Consider the following 22,433-nt stretch of genomic DNA (forward strand, 5'->3'; position numbering starts at 1 on the left):
AGCAATTCAGACTGAGAAAGCACTCAATGATTTAAGTCACTTAGGAGAGTTGCTGTTGTGTCTTAGTGAATACAGATTTACATCTGAACCACTTGAGCAAAAAGGCAAGGTAAAACAGAAGCATCTGCGTGTGCATGCATATATGTAAATACAAAAAAAAAATGTTCAGGCCTTCCTTCTGCATTATAGAGAAGCAAATAATATCACAAACCTATTTTTTTCCCCTCTATAAACAACATTTAATGGGTTTTGAGGCTGCACACGGGTGTCCTCTACCAGTATGTATTTTTTCCTATGTGTTTAATAATATCCAGGCTATAGGCACACTTTACACTTGGGCAGTAATTCAGAGGTAGGATTTCAGGCTCTAGCTAACCCATACCCCACAGCTCCACCTCATACTGAAGGATTTTGCTCTTTGGAGTCTCCTTGGTGCTACCTGGACCACAGAGTCCCTGTCCCTGTGCCATAACCCTGGCCATGTCCCAGCTCTAGACTGGCTCCCACCAAACAGATACCCAGGTTCTGCTTCAGGGTCTCTCAGAGAAGGATGTGTCAGAACAAATATTTTCCCAGCCTTTCACGTTTATCTGACCTGACTTTTTAATTGCTGAAAGGCATTGACCCTGATAAGCAGTCCTGGTTTAAAGGGTTCACTGGGGCTATTCCCCAGAAGACAATGTAATCGCAGGCAGTGACACTAAAGGAGAGATCCTTTGAATTTTAAGTTTTGCATCTGAAAAATTTCTTCTCTGAACAATTGATCCCGTGTCCCACATTTGGGTCTTGGGAAGATGAGAGGTATAAACTCCATTTAATACAATCAATAGCAATATTCCCCAACACCACAGAAGCACTATTGTATTTTGGACCATTACGGGGTGATACAATTGTCAAAATGTAAGCTCCGCCGCCTGTGACAGGGACTCCCTCAGCTGGAGGAAGGCGAATTACTTCTGTGTGAGCACAAAGAGGACAAAAGGAGAAATAACACTTTGAAACCTTCAACAGCTGATTCTTTACAACCAGACGGAAAGGCTCTGAAACATATCTCCTCCATTAGTTAACAGCGGTCTCAAAGGATGAGGTTTTATTTGAATGGCAAAATTATTAATTTTTATAGCATATACATCCCACTAACAAATGAAAAACTTGCCAAGAAAGGAATGTGATATTCTACCTGAGTCGTGGCAATGTTTGTTCCATCGGTGACCTCCACAGTCATATTATACATTGACCTCTGCTCTGCATCCAAGGGCTTTGCAATGACAATAGTGCCCACTCCCTTCTCCGCGTCGAAAGAACTATCGTAATTCCCTCCTAATTGTTGCACAGAAATACAATTAAATTAGCCATCTCTGGAAAATTTCCGTTGAAAATGTTCCTAGAAGTGGGCATGTCTGTTTACTGGCATCCATCTTAACGGCTTGCCTTAGCATACACAGTACATCTACTGATACTTCTTTGTTCATAACTCATTTATATTTCAAAGCACAGTTTGTATATTGGAAAGCAGATATCATTAAAATGCACTGCAAGAAAAAAAATCTAGCAGTATATTTAAGTGAACCATAACTGAGTCTATAAAAAGAATCAAATGGCTATAAGCCCATAAGATGTGTGCCCTTGCAGTTTGTATAATGAACAAGCACAATTATATTTTTTTTTTTTTTTGTATAAGAAATAATTTTAACAGGGTTTTATTCTGCAAATTTTATTTTCAGGAAATTCTCACTGATGCTCGTGGGTGCAAAGACCGTCAACTGCGTCTTTAAAAATTACAGTTATAATCAATTTTAAAAATGCAAATAGAGATTTGTTAATTTCAAGGACAATGATAATTACTGGCAGCAAAGGTCAAATTCTACTAGTCTTTTAGGAATTATTTAAATAGATTTGACAGGATACACATCATAAATTTCTTTCCATTAAAAAACACCTCACAAAGCACTGTTCTGAAACTAATATCCCCTTATCCTGTCACACACTGAGTGATGCAGCAGTGGGAAAACCCTCCTGAGCCTCAGGTGAAAGAAAAAAAAAGGAAAAAGAAGGAAAAAATCTATTAAAAAGTACTCAAAAGCCATAAATAATTTGAGATTAAAGGGTTACGGGGTTTCTCAGCCACAGCTATAGTTTATAAATTAGAACCACTCATTATGTTCAGAAGTGAAGCACACACTCCCTGCTGCTAAGTTGCTTCTTACTCACTCATCTATAAAGTGGAATTTATTTTAAGTTGAGTCTGAATTTTTTGGAGGTTGGGGACAGGAAGAGGTGGAACACAACACTGCTGACAAATGAACTCTTAAGGTATATTCATCACACAGCAATGCAATGCCACTACCTACAGTCTCTGGCTTTCAAAGCCCACTGGTTATAAAACCTATGTAAGAGCTGCTCAGACCTCTTGGGATTAGATCCACAGGTAGAAAAACATCCATTCCACTGGCTTAACTTTCGTGCAATATATATAGAGAGATATATATTTGAATGGCTGGTGTATTATCAGGAAATGGCTCTTATTTCAGGGCTGGGGACGGAGAATCGAAGAGGACAGTCTTCCCTGCTCTACCATCAAGTCTTGCATCTGCATGGTTTGCCAACCAACAACCAGCGTTACTCTCAGAAACAGTCATGCATCTAGTGAGAGGAAAAAGGTTCTGGCATTCCAAGAAGTTGAAGATTAGGAGGAATCACAGTGAAATCGCAGCCCCTGAATTCCTTAACAAGAACCCTCACTTCTCTCTACCTCTTGCACAGGTTATTGCAAAGAAAGTGTAAGCTAGAATAAGCCATCGCTCAGTCCATATCTACCTTGGACGCTATTCGGGAAGGGGGAGGAGAAAGGAGGAATAAGAGCACAGGTGACCTACGCAAAGGAAAGGCAGAATTGGTGAACTTCTTCCCACTGAAATGATCCAAACATGGTCATTTCAGATGTGCCATCAGACTTCCCTATGCTGAATAAATGTATATACATATATATAGCTCTAAGCCTAATAGATGCAGTTGCCGTTCTCCAGGAAAACACTGACACTAAATCTGCCGTGATTTACAGTGGACAGAAACATTGCTTATTCCCTAACCTCCTTCTGCAAGCCCAAATTGCATATTTTTTGGCAATTAATATATATTTATATTTAACACTTTGACACTAGAAAAATGTCCTTGATGTTTAAGCAATACCAAGGTATTTGGACATCGATCATACCTTCCGTGTTTGGGGTTTTTTTTGTTTTTTGTTTTTTTTTTAAAAAAAAACTAATCTGGAAGAAAAAGATGCCATCTCCCAATTAATGTTTTAAATTGATTTACTTGAGAAAAATTGTACCATGAAAACCAACTCTGAAAAAAAGCCCCTTTGAAGAAGAGAGTTTGAGATTCCTGCAAGGAAATCTCTGCTGAAATGAAGCTAGCCTTGGGACAGTAGGCACTTTACAAAGAGAATGTTTCATACTGATAACCATGAAAACAAAATGAAAGCCTATACTTCAAGATGCTTAATAACCATCTTAATGAGCAATCAAAAATTATATGCTATCAACTGGAATGAACTTCCAAAGAAAACCTGACTTTAAAACTTCCAAGAAGTAACATGGAACTATTAGCAATAAAGGTTTTAAATGCCCTTCCTCCGTTAGCTTAGAGCTGGGTCTGCAGGGCACTACACAGTGTATTGCGAATGCACCAACTTCTTCAAGCCATTTTCATTAAATGCAGTTTATTATTCCCCTAATATAAGAACTGAAGCCATCACATGAGCTTTTTTTTATAGTATTCACATCTTCCAAAATGGTCTAGTGACAAACAAATAAATCTTGGTTGCCAGCTACCATACTCTAGCCAGTGACAGGAAAAGGGGTAATGGTTTTAAGTTGGAAGAGGGGAGATTTAGATTAGATATTAGGAAGAAAAATCTTTACTGTGAGGGTGGTGAGGCACTGGAACAGGTTGCCCAGGGAAGCTGTGGATGCCCCATCCCTGGAAGTGTTTAAGGCCAGGCTGGATGGGGCTTTGAGCAACCTGCTCTAGAGGAGGTGTCCCTGCCCATGGCAGGGGAGTTGGAACTCGATGATCTTTAAGGTCCCTTCCAACTCTAACCATTCTATGATTCTACACTTGTAACTAACCAGGCAACGCACTTTATTTTACATTGATTCATTTTCTACTAAACAAGGCAGAAACTGCATCAAAGACTGAGACAGAGATGGATCAGATAACATCCTGCTGTGAGGTTTGTGATTATAATCTCTGTTGGAGTGAAAACGTGATTTAGTCCTGATTCAGTCTGGTACATTTTAACAGATCATGGTCAACTGTTTACAATGAAGATCCCCTCAGATGGTTGAACTTCTGGGAATGTTGCCTGAGATATTGGGTCCTGCCTCTCACCTGGAATACTGGAGGCAGTCTGGAAATGCTGTCTACTTCTTCTCAGCCTTCACATACCCTCGAAACAGCTCCTCATACGATGAACACTTCTGAAGTTGCACTTAAGTACTGAAGACTAATTAATGAATTAGGTGTAAATGCTAAACTGTAAGAGTCTTATAGAAGTGTTAAATCTATGCAAGGCCTATTATGAAGCACCCAACACAATTATCTTTGAAAGATGGGTGTTGGAGGGGCAAGGAGAGAGACAGAGCAGTCATGTAAAAACAAACAGGACTTTTCTCTTAAAAACTGCAGTTGAACTATTCTGGGAACCCCACATGAAACCACTTCCTCCTGAAGGTGCCCATGTCGAGGCCAGAGCACTGAGCCCGTAGGAGGTGGTAGCTGAGGAGGTGGCAGCTTCACACATTTCTGGGGTACTTGAGGCCTGTTTCCAAAAGCGTGCTGCCGGGTAACTCCCAAGCCTTTTGAAGTGAGTTCATCTGCAGTGTTGTAAGCTCCCACAGTATAAGTTTTACCAATGTTACTATCGGCCATTTAACATTTTCTTTGATCACAATCTTGGGATGAAAGGGGGCTAAGGATGATGAAGTTTTCTTCAGCTGCTCAGTTTTATTAATGTGAATTTTTATTACTTATTCCATTTTCCAACATATGGCACATGCTTTTCTTTTTACTGTCTACTAAAATCGGCTTTCAGATACGAGATATGTAGAAGCTGTCTTTGCTAATGTGCTTGTAATTGCATTAGGGAAGAAATATTTCAAATGAAGATAATACATTGAGAGTTACTGAAGCACTTTGGGAAAATCAACAATAAAGAAGGCAAGTTGATTGAACTGGCAAGTTGGCCAGACAGCTTGGCCTGGGAAAGCATTTTTGCACTGAATGACCTCAGGGAAACGTGGATTAGCCGTTGTTTGTAATACCACTGCAGGCTGAGATGTAATGCTGATACACCTTCAATACAGATTAAAGACTTCCCCTAAAATACTTAAACTGAAGCACTTAGAGTGGGATTTCATGAAAAGTCCACATCTCCTTGTAATCCCATTTTCGGATTAGAAGATTTATCATGTTTGGATGATATAAATTCATCCAGAAAGTGCTTTTTCTCTCTAATTGACTGTTAAGATTCCCAAACACATCTGGTACAGAAAGTTATGTCTACACTTTGGACACTTACAGTTAAATAAAATAATTTCCACCCTCACTTTCTTGAGATTGATCTTTATGCTACTGCAAAGACCTGGAAGCATTTTATTTCAACAACTGGGAGTTTTTTATGTTGTATGAAAGTGTGTTGTAGTTTATATAGGATCTCCCAATATAACTCTACCCAATTCCAGCTGCTATCAAACTTGGGATGGCTGCAGAAACAGCTCCTGGTACAAAAGATCTTGTTTGTTGGCTCTCACTGCAGCTTCATGAGACCTTACTAGCACAGCCCTAATTTTCAGTTTAACAGATGGTATAGTACGGTCAAGAAGGAGATCTCAGGAAATTGAACTGAGACAGCCGTGAGCCAACAGACTACAGGTTGTGTTCTTGGTATAGAGTAACCTTGGTTACATTTTCTGGCTGCATCTGGAGTGTTACCTTGGTTCTTAGCTTTTTTCTTGGCTTCATAGTCACTATGAAAATATTTTTCTTCTGACAAAAGTCCCGTATGGTTTGGAAAGAATTAATTTCCCTTTTAATAAAAAAGATAGTTTAAAAATAAAACAAAACAAAACAAAACAAACCACTGAACCTTACATGACTAATGGGAGAGGATCTTCTGATGTACAGCTTACCACTCATTTGGTGCAAGGGAGAGGTGAAGGAAAACCTCCTGAACTGTTAAAAGGGGTTTGTAGAGGTCAGCTGGAGAATTTGCCTAAGGCAAGATACAATGCAGATCTGGCACTCCCATACAATGTGGGTTCTGCAACTCTGTCCCTTTCTGTCCTTTTTGAATCCAGTGTGGGTTTTTAAATTTTTTTTAATTTTAAAACATATTCTGCTGGTATTTTGATTATTGCATTTGCTGCAAGGAACGAAGGTTTTTTGTAGTTCTTTTCCTAGATGGAGTTCCTTTTCGGGAAGGTGTTGAGCTTCCCTGTGTTCCTGTCAGCTGCTGATATGCAGTTCAAGATGAGATTATACTGCTCTTAGAAATTATTTTTCTCCTCTAAGAAGAAAATATGTCAGCAAATCTGGAGGACATGTAGGCAAATGAGTCCCATGGGAGGGCCTTTTTCCATTTTTTCCAGTGGAATGATCCAGAAGAGTGGGATTGAATACACATCTCAGTCATATCTTGATTGGAGATCAGACTTAGATGTAAAGATGGATCACACTGAACTCTAGAATCCCCAAACCAAATACAGCTAAAACCTGGCAAGAGTCTTCCTTCACTGGCAGATAGCAAAGAGCATACATGCTCCATGTTCAAACTCAATAAAGCCAGGACAGACTGAGATCCTCACACAAGTCTCATTTGGCCTACCATGCCATGACAGATGAATGGAGAAGAGAAATAAAGGCAATGATCTAATTTAGAGAATAGTCCCCTAATACACGTTTTCTCAGGACAGAGAAGATTCTTACTTGTCTTGCCCCAAAATAAACTAACAACACCAAGGACAGTGATGATAAATTTGGTCAATTGCTCCAATTCTTACACTGCTCAGAGTGGACAATCAGAAGAAAGTGCAGAAAACTAATTCACCCTGAAACTCAAATGTGAACCTGAAGTGCCTTTAGGATTTTCAGGAAAATTAGCAAAGTCAAAATTTCCAATTTTTCTGTTTTCAAAGAAGATGAAATAAACTTAGTGACTGCCTCAAGAAATACAAATTCAACTACAGACTTTTGATAATCATAACATAATGAATATTAGTAATATAACATGCAAATATTTATTCCTTTATGCACTATATCATGCTAAGAAGAAGAAAATAATGCAGACTGAATTTTCAGATAAAACTATTGTAAGGAGAGTTAAAGCCTTGGGTTTGCTGCTAAGAAGCTGAAGGTAAGGGCATAAGAAGCAGAAAAGAAATCAGAAAGGTATTTTAGATAGTTCTTAGAGAAGATAATTCAAAGGAGACTAGGGAGCTGCATGTTTTTGACATTAATGAAAATTTGCAGCACTGTGAATTAAACGGACAAATAATTAAAATTAATAGATATTAAAATTATTGCCATTTAAGCACCCTTACATTCTGATGTGCTTTTAAAGTTTGGCTGCTTTTATAAAGGCAGGGGGAAGAAGGAAAGATAGAAGGAGGCCTTTTTGGAGAATCAGAGAGATGTTGTGCAACATGCTACTTAAGCAAACACTAGCACCATGCAGCTTAGCTCCAGTGTCAAAGTGGTCATCACACCATTCCCACCACTAACAAAGGAAGAGACAGAGACGGCTCAATTTACCTGGGAGAAATAAAGATCTCTGACTAATTTTGGAGTTCCCATTGAATTATTTTTTTTTCTCATAAATAACCGAATAAATTTAACACAACTGAAACAACCTACGTTCATGTCTTTCACATTGTGGGATCTGCATGAACTGAGAATGGCGTTGAATGCAGTCTGAAAACAGAAACCAGGTATGACATCTCAACCATTCCCAATTAAACAAACAAAAAGCCAAGCAAGCATCTTGTTCCTTTTAGTCCATGGCAGGAAGATGATCTCCCTGCCTGCAAGGCACCTTCCTCTCTTGGAGCCGATTAACTCAAGAACTTAAACAGTCTTTTAAAGTGTATATAATTTAGGTGCAAATTAGACGCTGAAGTCAGGCAGACAGAATACTACATAGCCAAACTTCATCTGCCCTCCCTCCTTTTTTTTTTAAACTGGGACAAAGGGCATGTAATGCATTAAAAAAGAGGTCCTCTGGAATTCCAATGCCCATTTAGTTTGAAAAGGTCATAAACATAAAGGTCAAGCTGCAAACTCTATATTAAACCATTCTTCTACATAAGCCTTCAGGGCTTTTGTTGACATTACTATGAACTGTGCACGGAGGTCCAAAATCACAAAATACCAGATGGAGCAGGATCAGGTCTAGGTTTTATAGCAGCACGGAAACCATTTCTTGCATCAGCAGTCCCATACAGCTTTCCATACATGACAACTGACTTCTACTAATAACCCGTGTCTTTCATTGCACTTTTCAGCACTAGAACTCAATGTTCCCCTAAAAGGAAAGTATCAACATCTTTTTTTCCACAGGATGATATTGAGGAACAAGGAGAGGAAAGTGGTTTTGATACTGACACTGACTAAAGGCAGCAAAGATATCTAAATATGCAGTGGTCTGTCTGTAAACCTCTTGGGGTGGGTTTTGTCTTTGCATCTTGTACGTAGAGCGCCTGGAACAACAGGGTCTTCTGCATGCCCAGGTTTGTTGGCTATTCCTATTGCAGAAATGGGTGCTGTTTCTAGTGCTATTATTTATAATAGCAGTAATATTTAATGACAACATTCATAAGGTAACAGTACCGGGCTCGATGGTCAGGGTCACCAGTTTCTCTAGGGAAGCTCGGTCTCCATGACCCTCTGCAGTCATGTAGCATCTTGCAGCATCAGGAGCTACAGCCTATAGGGGAACCATTAGGGTTGTTTAAATAGCAAAAATCTTCTTCTAAACCATTTGAATTATTTTTGCCATAAAGGTCATGTTAAATGACAAATTAAAGGCTTAAATTTCATACTGCTCTCCCTATCATCTCTGTTTGGAAGGCAAAAAATGAAATATTATTATAAGGTGTTGCTAAATTGCAGGTGACTCTAATAATGTAAAATAATGCAGCGGAAGAGCATTCTGAACTGCTCATTTCTTAGCACAGGCAGCATTTTAATGAGAGTCAGTGAATTCGCCAAACAAAGGACCAAAAGGCTGCAAAAGGCAGAGTAGTCCAGCAAAAAGTTCAAATGGAAAAAAATATCAATAACATCAATAAAGATGGATTTCTCCTGGGAGGAAAGTTAGGGTCAGTGAGGAAGAGAAAGAGAATGTAAACATTAGCTAATAAATTGCATGTAGCATACTGAAACAAGCAAGGGAATGGGAAGAAAACCATAGGAAACATATGCTGTCCTTCCCCAGGGGCTAGCAGGAATCCTAGAACATGGTAATAGCTTTGGGTTTAATTTTAATGTGGTTGGCACATCAGAAACTGTGCTACAAATTCAAAGAGGAAATGTTGCTGCTTCTGTCTTTCCTCTGCACAAATTGGCAATAAAAGGTGGATGAAAATGACTCTGACAGACCCTTTCTCTTGTGGTCCTTGTCCTTCCTGTTGGCTAAACCCATCCACAAATAGCTTTGCTGAAATGAGAGCCAGGCTCAATCCCTGCAAATAAAGACTGCTGATGCACCCTCTCCACTAAGTCCACGGCAAAGGCTTTTTGTTTCTCTAATCTTTCATGTAGTATTTGCTTTATGACCCTTCATTTAAATAACACCCCTTTGTGCAGACACGGTGGTTTACATCCAAAGATATACAAACATTTCATACAAGTATCTGCAAATATTATGTAGCACAATAACTTTGCAGGGTTGTTGTGCTGCTGGGGGAAGTCTCATTGTGGAGATGTTAAATGAGTTATTTTAAATAACATAACTGAATCAGCAGCAGAAGCAGGAAAGCAATGCTTAGGAACATTGATTCCTGTTTCTCCACTGCAACCAAATGAGACCCTCTACTCCCTATCTTTTTGGCAGCTACACCCTTAGTTGCATTTCCCTGGGATTTTAAGACCATTACTGCTATGGCTTCTCCTCCTCTTTGCTAAAGATATTTCTCCCTCCCTATTTTTATAATCAATTTTATGCAAGGCAATTTTGTGGTTGAAATCTCACATCAAAACACATTTCTCTTTTTCAGCTTGCATTCAAGACAAACTTTTGGTGGCTCCATTTGTAACCCATATGTTGATGCATCCCATTCTGTTTCACAGTTAAATGGATGGCACTGGACTGTGAAAAGTTTGAATTAATTATTTGTGATAAACTGTGGAAAATCCGTGAATAAAATGATAATAATTGGACACAAATACGGTAAAAGCTGTCATAGAAAGAAACGCAGCACATCCATGTGTCGCATCGCATCCTGTCACAGGCACTTATGAAAGATGTAATATAAATTGTCTCAAAGAACTTGCAAAAATAAAAGGCAGCCTGGATAGTTGTATTTTAGCAAATGTGTTTGCACTAAGGGTACCTTCTGTTGAACAGTTCTGCCCACAAGCTGTCTGTAGAATATAGAACATCTCTCGAGCATGCTTGCCACCTTGAAGCAGGGCAGTCGGAAGCAGAAAAAAAAGAACAGAATGCAGAAAAAAAGGTGAAGAAAGAGAGAAATGAGGGACAGCAAGTCTAAGTACCATAAATACATTTAGAAATGAGATTAGCAAAGTATGACAATAGAATTTAAATGACAGACAACATTAAGATTGCAGTAAATAACATAGTATGAAAAAAAACAATTCAGCCATACAGCGCTTTTTTTTTCAGCTTAGCTAAGGAGTCATAACAAAAGCAGGAATATTATTATTATTGTTATCGCTATATAGAAATAACATTTTCATTTCAGCATTACGAAAGTGGGTTTAATTTGCGAGGGGGGATAGTTCACGGTTAGTTTTCTTGCTCTCAAAACCACACATCCATTCTGAAGCGTTGCTTCTGAAGCATCCTCCTCACACCACTGGCTCCCAACTTACCCACAATATCAAACCAGAGAGGAATGTTAGATGGCTGCACAGAGACCACCCCGACAATTTCCGTCACTTTGTCGCTTTCCATGACAGTGAAGTTGTAAAAGGGTTCATCGAAAGTCAGAGGCACGGGCGAGGGCGCAGGCTTTTTTATCCACTCAATATGGAGGCGTGCAGTTGAAGATTTTTGGGGCCGGCCATTGTCCACTGCTTTTATCTGGCAGGTACAAAGAAAAGACAACTTAGACTGAGCATCCCAGCTTGGCAGTCCAGACCCAATTCCATCGCATGGTGATGACTGCTTGGAAAATGGCCTTTATAATCCTCTACACAAAATCCCATGAAAAAAAGAGGGAGATAAGTACTTCTTTCTCAGTTCTCATTTTTTTCCATTACACTTTGACTTTTTACTGAAAAGACTGATTTCAAACTGAAATGTTTCATTTTAGAAATGCTGGCATGAGGCCTCCTGGAGATGCAATTCAAGCACTCCCTGCACAGATCCTCCTCTCCAGAACCAGCTTCACTCTCTGATTTCATCTTCCAGCCAGTTCCCTCTTGAAGCAAAGCTGGGAGCTTTATAATGACCCTGTGGGATGTTGTGGACATGCTCGCCCAGACCATGTCTGATTGCTTTTATATGGCATCTGTATTGCAGATAAGACTGATATTCCTTACATTGCATTTTTCAGGATCTTTAATTGAGTTAAATAAGTTTCAGATCATTTCCCCCATTCTCCAAAACAAATATAATTTAAAATTTTGCTGTATCTATTTTCCTTGCTTTCTCCTCTCAGTCATATTCATTAAGAACTGCCCAGCTTGGCGCTAATTCTTTTTATTATAATGTCCTCTGGAGGGATGGGTAGGCTTGATATTTGCCTGTCATGCTTTATGGTTTTAGCACAGCAAAGACAAAATGAGCAGCAACAAACTTTAGGAAACTTAAAGGCTTAAGGAAAGGGAGAACATAGGTTACAAAATAGGTGCTTTGTTGAGTAACATCAATGTCAATCAAAGGATTTTTCTTTTAAAACTAAAGGAAATGTTTCTGGCTGTATAGGACCACTGGTTAAATGTGCTGTTATTATGCCTGTTAAAATGGGAAAAATTTTCCTGGAATACCATACTCTATTTCTCTAGAAATGTGTTAAGTGGGTTTGGTGCTAACACTCGGCACCCTGCTCTGCTCCAGGTGGGCAGGCCCTTAGTGAAGAGATGCTGAGGGTGTGATGAGCAGTTTCAAGGTAGAAAACCTTCAGCTGTTGCATTATAATAAGGGCCAGATCCCAGACGTGACTTCCAGCTCTGCACAGGGAAAAGCACTCACTCACCCAAAGAGTGGTGTACTCTGATTACTAAGGATTTCTCAATATTTTGACACTTACTCATTTTCCTGTCACAGTTTCCAACTCTATGAAGGTATCCATAGGGTTGCCCCATCCCTGGAAATGTTTAAGGCCAGGCTGGATGGGGCTTTGAGCAACCTGGTCTAGTGGAGGTGTCCCTGCCCATGGCAGGGGGGTTGGAACTCGATGATCTTTAAGGTCCCTTCCAACTCTAATCATTCTATGATTCTATGATTCTATGATCCCAACAGAGACCCATCACTGTAAGTGACACTGTTTCATTTACTACAGGACACCTTTCTATCATCTCTTACCTTTTTGGTCAACTCCTGAAGTACAATTTGTTGGCTTACTGCTGTAGATAAAGAGTGCCCATTCAAGACTTATATTGCTTTATATCAATGCCACCATCTTGTATTCTTTCTTTCTTTGACTCTGTCTATATGGTTTGAGTTCTGGCAGAGGTGTTTTTACTGAGATTTCTTTTAACTGACGTTGCTGCCATACTTATACTCTTTAATGTGGTGAAAAGGGTACAACAACATACTGCACACAGTACTCTTCCTCCTTGAAGCCACCTGACTTGGCCAGTATAGACATCTTTTGTCATGGTTTGGGACACCTATCCATGAGGGCAAGCAATTGTGTCCACACAATCGGCCCCCTTCAACATGACACAACTTTGTGAGCAGACAAACCCTTGGTCTTCATTGCTGTGTATTCAAGGCAACAACTTATGCCAACAGTTTGCAAGTTGACTGAACAGTCTGAGAATAGTTCACTACATGCAATAGCATGAATGTTCTCTTTTTGGCAGTAGTAGTATGTGAATTCTTGATTTCTTAACACAGTCAGATCTTACATATAGGTCATAGATTAAACACAGCCACGTATCACTCTTTATACAAGAGGGCCTGTGAGTCAAATCATGGGTTTGTATGTTGATGGAAGAGCACTTACTGTCAAGATGTCGTAACTCCCCGCTGTGAACTGCTTTCTGGAAGAAACCATCCCAGTTTTGGGATCAATAAAAAATTTCCCATCATCATTTCCATCCACAATGCTGTAAGAGATTTCTGCATTAGGGCCTTCGTCTTTGTCAAAAGCAAACGCTCTGTAGATTGGCTCCCCTCTTTTCTTACGGTCCCTCTCTGGCAGCTTGATCTGATAGACTTTCTCTGGAAACTGAGGTTTGTTATCATTCTCATCCAGAACGTGGACCACGACCCAAACGGAGGACTGCTTGGGAGATGTGCCCCCATCCGAGACTGTCACCTGAAAAACAACAGCAGTAGAGGCATTATTCTGAATAGGTACAGTGGGATTTCGTAAATTGGAAAAAAAACATAAACCAGAAGGAAACAACCCTCTGTCACCAAACCTAACTTGCAGTTTATAAAGCCTTCTGTGTACACAAGACATGCTCACTATAAAAATGCTCAGTGCCTAACTCAGATATGCCCACAATGGCAAATAAAGGAATCAGGCAGATTTTTTAATTTTGAGATGAACCTGGAAGGGGCAACCTGCGGACTAGAAACCTATTTCTCAAAATATAAAATCCTTTTATCTCAAATTCTGCAAATTTATCTCAGAAGAGAGAATTGGAATTAACCCATTAAGCAGGATTACTGCTTTTTTGCAAGCATATTTTAAAGTTTCTTCAATCACACAATGAATTTGAAAGATGCATTTCCTCTTAAATCCTAAAATAATCTCTGTCACTTTTTTCCCATTAATTATTTGAAATTTCTTAAACAACAAAAGGATTTCTGTCAGTTCTTTTCATTCATTACCTGAGATGTGACAGCTCATTAATTCCAAAACTGCTTTATATGATTGTAAGGGCCACAGAGAGGCAGGTAGCAAAAAAATTTCTGCTGCATTGTGTAAAGAGTGCACTGGGCTGCCAGAAACACGCAAGATATAAAATCTTTGAGACAAAAGTTAATTAGTAATTTAGCTGCAACTTAAACAGAATTACTAATAATTTTCAGCCTGAAACACTGTGAAAATGAAATAATCCAAGATCAACGAGCACTCAAGAGATTTAATAATATGCCTTCAAAATGCAATCAATATGTTTCAAACTTCTCCCTCAATATTTCGATTGCATTTTTTAAAGAGGCAGAAATAAGGCAGAAAGTTATTTCTGTTTCCATGAAAGAAGTTAAAATTTCACTTTCAGCTACATATGCTAACATGCCAATTCCCACAGTAGCAATTTTTGATGATAGTGAGCCAAGATATTACATACCCTTCCCTGCTCGTACTGATCGCTGCACATCCATTGCTTTGCTGGTTAACTCCTTGATGCTTTATTTTTCCTTAAACATTTCTGTGTCCCCTTACAAATCATACAGTTCTGATGTCCAGTCCTTAGGCAAAGCAATATTTTCTGGAATAACGTACCTTACCATTGTCCCCTCCTTGCAACAAGATATCTAAACCTAGGTTTAATACTGAGATCAACAGAAAAAGCTCATTTTCTATGAGAAAAGTAAAAGACCGTTTTCATTTCCTGTATTTAACTTTACTTTTAAGAATGGATACAGTGGAAGGGAACAGACTGACAGCCTTAGGGAGTGAATCCCCTTATTTACAGAAAAATAAATGGTATGGCAATATATAGTCAATAAATATATAATGAAAAATTCCCCAAATCTGCCCATAACTCATCTGGGGAGCGGAGCCTGTCCTCCCAATGACATGTATCAGCCTCAGGCCTCTCTCTCCTAAGGCTGTCACCAGGGTTGGCAATTAGGACTTGTTGGGATCACTGCCTCATGACGGGGACAACTGTCTGCCAAGAGCCTGGTGGGGACCATCCCCATCCTGCAAAGCCACCACTGTGCCATCTGTCAGTCACTGGCGAGGGGGTGCGGGGAGAGGAGCCGCAGCTCATTACCGGTGTACTCACCCATCTAGTTCCCACTCACTACACTTTCCAAAATAGCATTTATAATGCCGAAAGGCTGCACACACGGCTGCAAACCTGCCTTTTCACCCGGCAAGAGCGGCACCACCGGGGACCTCAGCCTCTCCACTCCACCGCTCTAGGAGAACTTCAGAGCTTCTGCAGCAAACAAAAAGCCAACTCTGCCGATTCTCTTATTACAAACTTTCAACAATAAATAACTTTTGCCCCACTTAGAGGCTGATCCCCTCTATTTCTGTTCTGCTCCAGTGCAAGTAGCCAAGCTCTCAGCAAGAGCACAGGTTAACGAAGAAAATCCCTTTTCAGGATTTCTGCTGACTCCACAGATAAAATAATCAATGATGCCAGGCAGTACAGGCTGTAGTGCGCAGAAACAGAGACACATTTATCTATAAAATACCAACAAAACACTTTTTTGTAGGGTGAGGTTTTTAATGCATAGAAAATACTAGCAAGATTCAGGAAACTCTTGTTTTCTGAACAGAACATGACTCAACTTTTAAAAAAAAAGACACTTCCCTCAAGGTCCTGGCAGTGATCTACATAAAAAGGAGGTGGGTGGAGAAAAAGTTTACAAATGAAAACAATAATAAAATCTCTGAAAGCCACAGTGGTACAAACAGTCAAGCGACTCTGATGAAAAACCTACTTATGCCAAGAGACTGCTCAAGAAGCGAAGCTGTCCTCCTGTCTTACCAATACACCATCCCACAGTTTGTTAAGTTACTGCTGGAGTCCTGACTAACGTGGTGTTATGGCAGTAAATACATGCATGCATTTGTTTGTTTTTGTAAGCCCAAACTTGTGGGAAATTCGTTCCATAACAGAAAAGCTGCACTGAAAACATTTGCTGACAGCTAATTGAAAATAGCAATGGCCATAACACGAAATGTCAGCTAATTAACAGAAATTAACATAGAAGGTCTGAAGTTAGTAGATTCTACTCTGTCTAAAACTTTATGTCCCTGGAGAGGAAAATGTTATGTACCAGCCAAGGCTTCTTCTCTGGGTGACACTCAAAACTTTTCACAATGACAGGCTCCAGCTCCGCTCGAAAAGCTCTGAGTGCCAGACACGGGAGCTGAAGTGTCAGTTAAAGCTCCCTCTTTGCAGGCATGGAAATTAATTAATTAAGCCACTCTCACACCAGCGATGTGATTATTTCCCTAACTGTAAATCTGAGCCCTGGGCTGACCCCTCTTTTCTGCTCCATCAGCCTGACCCCGGCCTGGCTTTTCAGGTTCCAGCTAGAAACAGGGTAAAAGAGCTGCAGAAATTTCCTCTGCCCCTACAGAAAAAAATCCCACAACAACACATTAAAACAAAATACCAAATTGTTGCCAGTTCAAAATTGTTCCCAGACAACCCAGCACAGCGGAGACACAAAACACAAGGCAATGGGAAGGACCGGCGAGGTCGGTCAGCACACCGCTCCGCAAATACTGTTTCCATCAGGACGCTGTATCCACCAGCCCTTAGGGGCCCCTCTAACCAGTGCAATTTTGATTCAAACATTACCACAGTTCTCAGCAAAATCCTTAAACAGCTGGAAATTGCAGTGAAAAGTAACTAGGGAGGGGAGGGATGTTGGGACGTTTGTAGGACAAAGATGCAAAAGCTAATTCACAGCTGGTATCTCTGGAAATGTGAAAGGCAGATGTGCAAGGCACAGGAGAGCTTGCCAGGAAAGAAGATGTAATTCAGGACCAGTGAGGTCCTTTCGTTTAAAAACCTGCAGATGGCATGCTGGGAAAAAAAAGCAACCCAAAAACAGTGAAGAAAGGTGATATAGATGAATGACAAATAATGTCCACATATACTTGTCAAGATGTGGCATCAAAACACCAATGAGAGTTTTTTGAATCTCACAGTAATCAAGATGGAGAAATTATGAGGATCAGAATTAAAGCTTTTCCAGAGGAGACAAGGAATGGCTGCTTGGTCAGCACATGCTTTCCTAAATGCCGAACACCTTTTCCAGTCTTTGTGCTGAGTCTGGTATCCAGACACCAATGGGTGCAGACATGCTGCTTCTTGCCCACGTGCACCCTGAGATGGGCTGGCCAGCTACTATCCCCTGTCCCATAGTTAGATATTGCTGCTCATGTTGTGTCAGCACAGCCTAAACTGAGGATACGACCTCCCAAAGCTGGGATACGGCCATGAAAGCAGCTGAATATTGACTCTCTAACCAACCATATGAAGGGTAGAATATCATAAAAGGAATGTGATGACATGTTTAATGAGGTCCGATGGCATCAGACAGCAAGAATAATATGAACTTTATATGCCATTTTCAAGGTGAAGTCCTAAGCATCACTGCTGTTTTTCCCACAACCTACAGGCAGTTCCACTATAGTTTTCTTCATAAAATGAGCACTTTCTGTCAGGAGCCTGAATTTACCCATTGGATTTAATGTTTATGACTTTACTGAACCATGTCAGCCAATACAGACATAGGTATTGGTTACCTGGAAATTTCTCTGCTAGAGTAACAACATTCACATCTCTCTTACAATGCTTCTTTCAGCTGGATGGACCAGGACAAGACTTCCTGAAATTCCATCTACTTACAACAGACATGTATTTTTGGAGAAAAACACACAGAAATACCTCCTTTTTCAGAGTATGACAAATTCAGTATAATAACAGAACTTTAAAAATCCAAGTAAGGCAACTTCCATTTCTTCTGCAGGATCTACTTGAGTAGGTTTTGTCTGTAGACATTAGCACTACCTTTCCTACAGGGCAGAGAGACAGTCTTTCATGTTTATGTTCAAGTCCACAGATAACTACAAAGAGATTTCCATAGCAGTGGACCTACTCAATGAAAACCAAGGTCAACACTAACTGTTAACATACAACAGCTGGAATGTTAGATAGGAAAATTTCTTCTTTTTATGACCATGCAGACGGCATGGAAGCGACTTCTACTGCGGAAGTATAGACTAAAACACAGTGTCAGTCTAGCAGACCTCAATGCCAATGATAAAAATCATTTTGCCTTTAGAGAGTCACTATGAACTGGACTGTGACACTTAACTGAAGTAGGTTTAAGCTCTTGAATTTTTTCAGAACATGAATGCAACTGTAAGGACCACCCTCCTGACTTAAAAGTACAATATTGAGTCTCATTAACAAAAGCTCATGACTTCCAAGATAATTATTAACTCAGCTGGAGAGTGTAGCTAGCAGGGATCTTACTTCAACAAGTATAACAAGACAATCAGCAGGTGTTTAATGTGAGTTATCACGCCTCGAGAAGAACGAGAATCTTCTTCCACATCATTCCTTGGCAGGAGGAAGTACTCAGCCTACCCAATTTTTAAGTTAAGAGGAACTGCCACATTACTGTCATTAGCATTGCAAAATACTGAAGATGACATATTTGCTTGTTTATTTTCATCCGTGTGATAACTGCTTAATGCAAAAAGAGCGAGCTGAGATGCCTGCGTCTCATCTGAGGAGTATGCATAATGAGGTCTTCAGGTAAAAGTCTCTCCCTTCCCCCAACCAGGAATGCCAATTTTGCTTCAGAAAACTTTAGAAAAGAGAATGTGGTTGAGTTACTGGAGACAGAAAAATGATCAAAGGGAGCCTTCGAGCTGAGGCATACCCCTGCTGCTAGTGACTAATGGGTTTGTTTCTTGTGCCAATGCGCAAAGGAGCTGCAATACCTATTGTAAGAGTCTCTGGAATTCAGCCCAAGTAAGGGAAATAAAAGATTATAAAGGAGAGCTCGTTGAGGGATGAATGGAACTTTAAAGTCAAATACACTGAATTACTATCTCTGCCTACTTCAGAGAGAGACTAAATTCATGGCTAAATTCTTACAGGGAAATAGTTTTCTGAAATGCATGATATTACTGAACTACATGTCGGATTATTGCTACAAAGTGAAGGCAGCGTAACTCAAAGATCTATGGAACAGGAGAGAAAAAAAAAAGGGTACATAAGTTCTGGTTTTTTAGTTCAACAAAAATACTGAGTTAGCTGTAGCAAACTAGATGCTTTCTTGTTCTAATCCTTTATTTGGCAACTGTGGAAAAGAAGTGGGCAGCTGCTTATTTCACTTACCCTAATAGAATGTAGTGCTGTCCCAAAAGACAAATTACTTAAACACTTCTTGTAGGAAAGAGTGCCAATCATATCAATACGATCCATCTTTCCTTATTTCCTTTACAATGTGCTAATCTGGGAACTCTTGTTTTCAATCATAAAAAAATTAATACATTCACTCTGGCCAGCTATGAGAAATAAATAATTTAGAATACATTTTAAATACAGATTATTACTGACACAAACACTCTATGTGGCTGATTAGGAAAGTCAATGGCTTCCAGCCATATTGAAGCTAAAAATGATGCATAATGGTCTGTTATACCATTTGAGAATTAACAATGACATCAGGTAATTTCAACACTGTATTGCCAAAAGACAGGAAGGAAGGAAGGAAGGTTTTTTTCATTCGGAGTTAAATGCTCCCTGCAGTATCTGCAAACCTAAATATTAGAAAAATGTACTGAAGAAAGTCTTAGAGGCTTCAAATCTTAACTTTTGTCAGACTCACCAGTAGATGGTAACCAAATGACCTTGCAGAGAATGGGTGACTTAAAGGTCCAGAAATACTACTACTACTATGACTACAACTACGACTATGAATAGTACTACAACTATGACTACAACTAGTACTATTACATTTATTCTGTGTCATACTTTATTCTATGAGCTTTTTGAAAATTGAAACAGTAAACAAGAGTCATAAATTCTGAAAAAAACTTAAGACTTGTATTTTAGGTTTAGTAGCAATAAGGAAGGACCCGTACTGCTCTTGACAGTAACTGTCTAAAAGAAAAATAGTAATTTTCCATGAGCATTGCTTTTAAAGTTCATTACAGTTTGGAGATCCTGGCAACCTTTGTGCATCAGGCTGTATTTCTAGTGTTCTTCAATCAATAAACACTAAGATAAATGCAGAACCAACCATTACTCCATTAAATTCTCAGGATAAGAGAGCACCCTGTCCTGTGTTAAACGAAGCTCCTCTAGGCAATCTCAGAAAGTATCTTCCCCTTATTTTCATTAAGTACAAGCTGATATAAATTTGCTTTTGACAAACTCCAGATAAAACTTTGCCCAGAAGTGACTCTAAGCCAATCACTTTCCAGAAGTCCAAATGTGCCTCCAACTTCCATTGGTGGAGTTAAATACAGAAAATCTTCACCTCTGCTGCCTAAGAGCAGTGTGTAATCACATACGATTCAGCAGAAATCATCTGGGAGGGAAAAGTATTTCTCAGCTAGGACTTTTCCTGACTTTCTAGGTGATAATACCACCATCAGAAGTGGTGCTTGAAACTGCATGTATCATACCCCACATTGAGCGGTTTGAAAAATTTGTAACAAGATTGGAAAATTTGAAATGATCATAGTAGGAACATCAAACTCAGTCTCCAAATAACAACTGTAAAGGTCTTTTGAGTACATCAGGAACTTCCTTTCTTTGTTCATGAGGCTACAATAATGCATCTTGCTACCCCAGCATATAATGAAGAAAAATTTGCAAAGCAGAAGAATACACTCCAAATAGTACTCTGATAATATCTGGACCCAAAGACATTTACCCACCTTCCGGCTGACACCTTAAAAACAAGATAAAGACTGAGATGAGATTGCTTAAAAATAATTTTTGTAGGCATATGGAACCTCCTTTGGAACAACCTATTACTAAACAGAAGTTTAACTACCCTCCATAGCCTCTAAATGAGAAAGAAGATAAAAGTTGTGTATTGATCTTCACAGTAAACTTTGAAGAAGGTGTTAAGCTCCTGCTGATGGTGAAGATTACAGTCAGAGAGTTTTGTGAACAGAAAATGAGTAGTAGTCAAATCTGAGAATATTTCACTTCAAGCAGCTTTAAATAACATAAAGCTTGCAAATTAAGATATTTATGCAGTTTAATGTTAGTAGTAATCTCTCTCAATTTAAAGTCCATTCATACCTAAATATCTACTTCAGCCATTTGTGAATACTGCTATTTTTGTGATAAGAAACATGTGATCAAACATTTATAAATTCCCCCCTACCAGATCTACCTCTACAGATAATGCCCTTCTCCAAAAATCTTATCTCAGCACTCATGAAATACAGTAGCTCTCAGTTTTTGTGCTTCAAAAGAGGGGTGCATCAACTTCCAATCTCACTGCACCGCCCTTTTCTCAAATATTCAATTACCCTTCATTTTCCATCCACAAAAGCCAGATGATTGTCATATTCGCTATAAGCAGGAACCAAACACCTTCTTCAAAGTTTCCTCAAAATTATGAAGATTGTTACACATCCCAAATATTTCCTTTTTCATACTAGACAAGTCAATATGTGTAATCATGTGAGAAAAGCATTCTGGTTATTAATAAAGACACAAGACTTTATCCATGCTTCCAAGAGCTCTTCCTAATATTAATAACCTATTTTATATTTTAACTATCAGCAGAAATGCTGAGCTCAAAAATATGTGCTGATATATTGCCAAAATTTAATCAAGCTATAGTACTAGTCACCATGGAGTTAATTAATCAAGCAGCAAGATGATATATACTTTACATCCTTGCTTGGGTGTGCAGCTGTATCAGTTTGGAGTGTAGGTCCCCAGATATTCAAACTGATGGGAAATTAAGGTACAGCGATGATTTTAGCAGAAACTCTCAAATTTGGTGTAGGTGATTTCCTGTGTGTGGCAATAGCCCTCCATCTATTTTGCAGGAAGTCAGCAGCACTGCCTCATGGTAATGGGGTACGTGCTGTTGAACCTACGCTAAGAAAAGACATAGCATGAAGGAGCTCGCTCTGCATGCCCTTCGAAATATTGTGGCATGCAGATTCTGTTACAACAGAGTAATAACTTCAACTACAACTTTCAGTCTTCAAAGGAAATACTGTCTTCTCTCCTGAACTATAGTATTAAAACTTACTTGTGAACAATTTTGGTTGTGCCGACAGCCAATGTTGGATGAAACACCTTTAGGTGAGGCTCCGTGA

At 39.4% G+C, this 22,433-nt stretch overlaps 1 protein-coding gene across 2 annotated transcripts in view; it reads right to left on the minus strand.

Annotated features, from left to right (window-relative positions):
- Positions 1-22,433, minus strand: part of FAT3 (FAT atypical cadherin 3) — a 334,054-nt gene that overhangs the window by 94,877 nt on the left and 216,744 nt on the right. For both annotated transcript variants that reach the window (XM_074152937.1, XM_074152928.1), the window contains exons 4-6: positions 13,419-13,733; positions 11,116-11,326; positions 1,181-1,320 (exon numbers count right to left, since the gene is read on the minus strand). In XM_074152937.1, coding sequence (XP_074009038.1) covers positions 1,181-1,320; positions 11,116-11,326; positions 13,419-13,733 — 666 coding nt within the window. The remainder of the gene's footprint in view (positions 1-1,180; positions 1,321-11,115; positions 11,327-13,418; positions 13,734-22,433) is intronic.

The sequence above is a fragment of the Numenius arquata genome, chromosome 1 (assembly GCF_964106895.1).
Source record: "Numenius arquata chromosome 1, bNumArq3.hap1.1, whole genome shotgun sequence".
NCBI classification, from domain to species: Eukaryota; Metazoa; Chordata; class Aves; order Charadriiformes; family Scolopacidae; genus Numenius; species Numenius arquata.